Source organism: Mytilus californianus, unplaced genomic scaffold (assembly GCF_021869535.1).
Source record: "Mytilus californianus isolate M0D057914Y unplaced genomic scaffold, xbMytCali1.0.p SCAF_1, whole genome shotgun sequence".
NCBI lineage: Eukaryota > Metazoa > Mollusca > Bivalvia > Mytilida > Mytilidae > Mytilus > Mytilus californianus.
The window spans coordinates 75,889,078-75,896,113 of record NW_026262581.1 but is presented as its reverse complement, the minus strand read 5'-3'; the positions used below and the strand labels follow the sequence as shown (position 1 = coordinate 75,896,113).

At 31.0% G+C, this 7,036-nt stretch overlaps 1 protein-coding gene across 2 annotated transcripts in view; it reads right to left on the bottom strand.

The window, feature by feature from the left end:
- Positions 1–1,795: 1,795 nt before the first annotated feature.
- LOC127707473 (uncharacterized) overlaps positions 1,796–7,036 on the bottom strand; it is a 40,250-nt gene continuing 35,009 nt past the window's right edge. For both annotated transcript variants that reach the window (XM_052212008.1, XM_052212018.1), the window contains 2 exons: positions 3,816–3,843; positions 1,796–2,350 (listed from right to left, as the gene is read on the bottom strand). In XM_052212008.1, the coding sequence (XP_052067968.1) occupies positions 1,953–2,350; positions 3,816–3,843 (426 nt within the window). In that variant the 3' untranslated portion in view covers positions 1,796–1,952. The remainder of the gene's footprint in view (positions 2,351–3,815; positions 3,844–7,036) is intronic.

The following is a 7,036-nucleotide window of genomic DNA, read 5'->3' as shown; positions in this document are numbered from 1 at the left end:
CAGTTCTCGCTCCTTTTGGGGTTCATGCTATTGTAATTTTATTTATTTGAGGGGGTGGACAAGGGTTAGAAAACATGAGAATGAGGGGGAGAGAAGCGGGAGTCAGGGGGCGATAACCGGGAGATGAGGGGAGCAAAAATAGAGGTATTCTAGAGGAAGTAAGGGAGGAGGGAAGTGGGAGTATGAGGGAATTTGGAGTAGATGGGGAGGGAAGTGGGAATCAGGAACCCGTATCCAACCTCTCTTATTTGAAGGCTCTTAATGCTCTATATAAACTATTGTAACCTCTGGTGTACTAAAAATCAGATCCATATATGTTGAACTGAACTGGAAGCGTCATTGAAAATAAACTGTTAACACAGAGATATATCTCGCCTTTTTGTTGTTTGGATAGTAAAATGCAAATGTTGAAATCAAAATAGCCGTACTTGTACATGTAAGTTATGCAAAATATTCAAAGTCAATGAACCATGAAGAGCCAAACAATCTCAATGTAAATGAGATGTGACAATGCTAATAAAACTGCATACAAAAGATCATTGACCTACCACTTGAGTAAATATGTGTCTCAAACCTGCAAATGAAATGTTAGTAGCTAAAATAACTAGTGACTGAATGAGTCTAATCTGTACGAAGTCCGGTATATGGCAGTTATTTTCCATTAGTTTGATGTGTTTGAGCTTTTGATTTTGCCATCTGTTAAGTGACTTCCGTTTTCAATCTTCTTTGGAGTTCGGTAGTTTTGCTATTTTACTTTTTTTTTTTCGAGAAATCGTATAATTTCTGAAAAATGTTACCTGTATGTTGTTGGATATATATATTTCAAAGTACGAACAGTTTAATTGGTTAATGTCCACTGATTCTGAAAATATTAATATATCAGTGTCAAGATTTATTAGTACTTGTTTTGAAATAAGAAAAAATTGCATTCCAGTGACTAAATATACATATAGTAGTGATGTAGTTTATGTTTTTAGTATTACAAATGGTAAATATTTTATTTATTTATTTTTTAACCTATCTTGTATGGAGGATAGTTATTTATTTATTTATTCATTAATTTTTAATGTAATATATCTTAAATAATACTGTATAATTATAACTATATATATATATATATATATATATATATAGATAGATTGCCTAACAATGTAATTTTAACACACTATTTAGTATGTAAATATAAGAATGTTTAAAATATTTACAAAATGATGAAAATAAACGCAATATTTCGCTAGACTAACTAGCTCTATCAAGCGTGCATCTATCCAGGTGAAATCGGATGTAGATGATAAGAAACTTTTGCAGCTCAATGTATATGTTGCACTTGAATTTAGCTGCCTTGAAAATAATACATAATTTGGATTCTGAAAATATTAATATATCAGTGTCAAGATTTATTAGTACTTGTTTTGAAATAAGAAATGGAAACTCCCATAGATTTGTATGTCATGTGCTGCTATTTATAGGCACTTATATATATATATATATATATATATGTTTATGCTAGGAAAAGGAACCTTTAATTGGATTTAATAAGGTATTCGCAGTCGTAGTCGTATTCGATATAAAATGAATTTCGAAAGATTGTAGGGTGTATTTCGTTTCGTCACAAAGTTTGTGACTTCAAAAAGTATGATTATAACTGCAATATTACAAAGCACTGTTCAGTTAGATCTACTGTCTGAGGGGATGAATTGATTTCGGTAACAATCAAAGTTAAACAACTTAATTTGACTGTGTTGTGTTATTCTGCTTTTATGTTAAACTATATAATTGAATTGAACAGTCTAAATAACCATGTTTAGTACATTTAATTCTGTTGAATGTGAATCTTCCTAGCATGAAAATTAAATCAAAACCGATTTCAATTGTGTCGTAAAGTTCACACACAGCCATAGAACGGGATGGTGTATGTTTTAGTTATATATAATACCAACTTAAATTTTTTTTTACAATTTCCTCTTCTTAAAAGGATTCAGTTTTTTCAAGAATGTTTTATCTTTTCCTTGTTTCTCTACTTCAACTTCCTTCTCTTCGGGAATATATTTCTTCACTCCTTTACTTTTAATTATCTCCTCTAAACACTGAGATCCTTTTCCGACATTTACCAAAGCATTATGCAGAACTTCTATGGTTGGTCGGACGCTCTGATCTTTTCTCCATTGAAATAATATTGCTTTACATTGTGCCACTAAATCCCGGCCATTGTTGTACTGTATATTGTCTAATGATGTTATAGATAATCCTAATTCTATACCCAGTTGGAAGGATACTACACCTATAACTTGTGCCAGTTCATCTAGTATTTCATCGGTTGGAATGAAATCCATGTATTCCTCCCTGCTTTCTGTAAGAATTAACAAGCTCAAGACATATTAAACAGGACATTACATTGAGATAAAAGACTGCAATTTGCCTTAGAAACACTAAATCTTATATTCTCGAGTTCTTGCAAAATTAAACTAAGTGTGAATAAATGTGAAAGGTCTATTAAAGTGACCTATTCAAATGTATAAAATTTAAACTTTCTCAAAAAGGAGCACTTCGTGCAAGTGATTGAGAACTTTGATCCAAATTAATAAAAGTGAAGTGTTTTCTATAAAATATCATATAAACTAATTATCAAAGAGACACTTTTACTTGTTAAAATCAAAAATGTGTGTCACTGATTATATAATACAGATAAATAATGTTTGACATAGGTTATTAAGATACACAAATATCTTGCACTGGTTACAAATAAATGAACTTTTGTTACTAGTTCTAGGACAAAGAATGATAACTACTAGTTATAAATTGGTCACAGATTATGACTCAATATACATCTAGGAATTTTATTACTGGTTATATATATATATATCTCGTACAGTAATTAAACTGTTCGTTGATAAATTTGTCAATTATAATTACGGTTCTTAAGGTAAAGATTACTAAGTACCTAAGAAGGTTTTGTCTATTCCATTTAGATCCCCTTTGTTCACATAGCTCTTCAAATATACGAACTACTCTGTCTTTTTAATTTTTGTTTACGCGTTTTTGATTAAGGTTAATTCAGAAGAGCACTTCGGACGTACCAAAAATATAAAGGTTCAATTTATTGTTTAGATTATTATAATGTACATCAGGAACGTTTGCCAATGCTTACAATCAACAGGTATCTTTCATTAGTTTTTATAAATCAAGGAATGTTTGTCACGTTTTACAGATCAAATAATATTATTATGGGCTATAGACCAAGTGTTAAAAGATCAAAGACTGTTAATGGTTAAAGATCAAGGAATATTGATCACGTGTTACACATAAAGGAATGTTTGTTACTGGTTACAAATTTAGGACCATGTATCACTGGTTATATATCAAGGAATATTTATCCCTGGTAATATATTTAGGATTGCTTATCACTGGTTATATAAAGGAATGTTTATTACTGGTTATATATCAAGGCATTTTTATCACTGGTTATATATTAATGAATGTTTATTACTGGTTATATATCAAGGAATGTTTGTCACTGGTTATATATCGATGAATGTTTATCTCTGGTTATATATCAAGGAATTTTGTTTATCACTGGTTATATATCAATGAATGTTTATCACTGGTTATATATAAAGGAATGTTTATCACTGGTTATATATCAAGGAATGTTTATCACTCGTTATATATCAATAAATGTTTATCACTGGTTATATATCAATGACTGTTTATCACTTGTAATATATAAAGGAATGTTTGTCACTGGTTATCTATGTTTTGTGACATTTGAACATCAGTAATCAACTGTAGCTTTAAATAAATAGAAAAATACGTACCACATCGTTCTATTCTTATCCTTTTTGCCTGCAATGATTATGTTACATAGAATAAAACCAACCTGATTATTTTTTGTGTCATTGGGTTGCTATCCAAAACATATCTAGCTAAAGTATACCTCATATATTCTGATATTATGTTTACGCACAATTATGTAAGGAAATAAGTTTCATATGACTACTTCTAAGTGCAGCATTATACCACTGTGGGGTGTACTAAAATCAAATGTGAACCATTGTTTCATTGAATCATACTCAACATGCTTATGATATCCCTTTTCAACTCATTTTTATAGTTTGTTCTTATGTTGTGCAGTTACACCACTGTCCCAGGTTCGGGGAAGGTTGGCGCCTTCAAACATGTTTAACCCCGCCACATTCTTTATGTGCCTGTCCCAAGTCAGGAGCCTGTAGTTTAATGGGTCTCTTTGTTTCATGTCTGTCATAAATGTCGTAATTTTTTTTGTTATAAATTAGGTCGTTAGTTTTATCAGTTTCTTATTTTTCATGTCTGGGCCTTTTATAGCCGACAATACGGTATGTGTTTTTTCCTCATGGTTGAAGGCCATACGGTTGTTTATAATTGCTTAAATCCACTTCATTTGAACGTTTGTGGATATTTTTCTCATTTGCAATAATCCTAACACATATCCTTATTTTTATATTGATACGAAATTGTTAAAGTGCAGAATCTTTGAACTTTCAAATGTAAAAAATATCCAAATTTTCATATATGATTATATACGTTTGTATGTTTGGCTTTTTTAAGCCCTTTTTTCGTCATATAGCTCTTCTACTGTTTATGTTCTTATACATCCATGGCTTTAAAATAGTCGACTTCGAGCGTTCCTGATGAAGGTAAATCAAGAAAAAGCGCTTCGGATGCATGATATTTATAACGTGTTGTTTTCATTTCAAAAACGACATGTTTTAAATACATCAAACTGTTAACCATTTTGTAACAAGTAGAACTGTGAGTTATTGTTTTAAGAATACCCCGCTTCAAGTTTTCATTTAACAGGAATTTGAAGAGAAATTATTCAAAAAACCCATTACACGGTAAAGTATGTTCACATGAAGCCTGCTTACAGAATTAATGAACGTTTTATTTGTAGTTCCCTAGAAACATATGACGACAGTTTTTATAATATATAAGTATTTAGTAAACAGGAAGTTGATTAGCGATGAAACTGAAACCTTGTCACACAGTATAGCATGGTGAGATGACGCCATGTAAACAATTTCAGATTGCTCTGATTTGTAGTTCCCTAATAAAGTATGACGATACTTCAAACATGGCTATTATCTTTAGAATATGTAAGTATTTGGTAAACAGAAAGTTGATGAAAGATGAATCAGAATCACGTCATACGGTATAGCATGTTGAAATGAAGTCATATAACAATCTTAAAGAAACTCTGATTAGAAGTTTCTGAGAAATATGCGACGAAAATGTCATACATGACTAATATAAAATGGAAAATGGAAACGGGGAATGTGTCAGAGAGATAACAACCCGACCAAAGAACAGAAAACATCCCTATGCCACCAATGGGTCTTCAACACAATGTTTAGAACATATAAGTATTCGGTAAACAGATAGATGATGAGCGATGAGTTTGAAACCGCGGCACACGGTATTGCATGCATCATAGGACCATATAACAAATTTCAGTACGCTCTGATTTGTAGTTTATGAGAATAATGTGACCAAATTTTCATACATGGCTTATATGTTCATAGTACATAGGTATTTGGTCAACAGGAAGTTGATGAGAGATAACTTTGAAACCACGTCACACGATAAAGCATGCTGTCATGAAGCCATATAACATGAATTTCATATCTCTTTATTAATTATACATTTGAGAAAGCTCTGATTTGTAGTTTCTGAGAAAAAGGAGACGGAAATTTCATGGGACGGAATGACGGACACATGGACAGACAAGGATAACACAGTATACATCCTGCTTTGCAGCGGGGTGTAATTAGTTTAATGTAATAAACACTGTATTCACATTAAATTTGTTCTCATCTGTATACCGGTTTTAATTACCAGTACATGATAATTGTTCACACAGTCACAATCTAGGAGTAATTTAAATGCACATTGCTTGAAATTGAATATTGACCAAATGAAACTAAAATGTGTTCTTCAGTATTCTATCATTGACATAAATTAGTAATTATTATCTCATGCTCTTACAAATTTTTTTTTCAGTATTGGTACATGCATCTTAATCACTGGGAGTTTATTTTTCACAGCCAAATTGATCAATGAATGATTGGCTTTTCAAAGAGAAATTAAAAGGTCTAATTGACAGAGAACAATAGCTATTGCATTTACTTAATTGGCCAATTCATGTTGCAAAAATTGAAATACCCACGTGAACAGGTACTAGTTCTTGGGAAAATGTTTTATTTCCTTCGCAATATTTACAGAGCATTATTTTAAGTTATGGACCAAAAAATTGGTATATACAACTTAATTCAAAACATTATTTTATCATTTTTATTTCAATCGATATTTCTTCCTTAAATATTCCTCATACAATTCACTCCTTTAAAATCTAGTTTTATGCACCGTTAACCTGCACACCACCAATATTGACTATCGACTGCATGTCGTCAAAACCTGATTTAAACTACATGTAAAGATGGATATTTATCAATGGGAACGTTGTACAGTTTAGTTTACGTGTTCAAAACACTAACACCACTTCAAGTTTATCTCAATGCGAATACGACCAAAGACATTGTTTTCATATAGATATAGATATGTTTTCAGAGTTATTCTTTGAACAAGAATCCAATAGTAAAAACAATGGTTACAAGCTTCAACAGATATACTTTTATACACTCAATCAGATAATCATCAACATCAATGATTCAGTCAAAAACAAATGTTTACACAACTTACAAATAATAGACCCTTTTCAAAGGATTATCGGTGCATGTGCCATTAAAAAAAACATCAGATAAAAACAATATCGTAAATGGCATATTTTGGCGAAGGAATATTATGGCGTGGGTTTTTTTACGAAAAAATCATATTTTGATTGAAGCTGAAATTATTGTTCAATATTAGTTGTTGGGGATTAATGAAGACAAACAAAGGTCAGATAAATATTAAATTAGAATTAATTTTAAAACAAACATTAAGTCATACTTAATTGCAATAAATTTGACGAGAAGAGATGCATTGAAGATTAGATTTTATA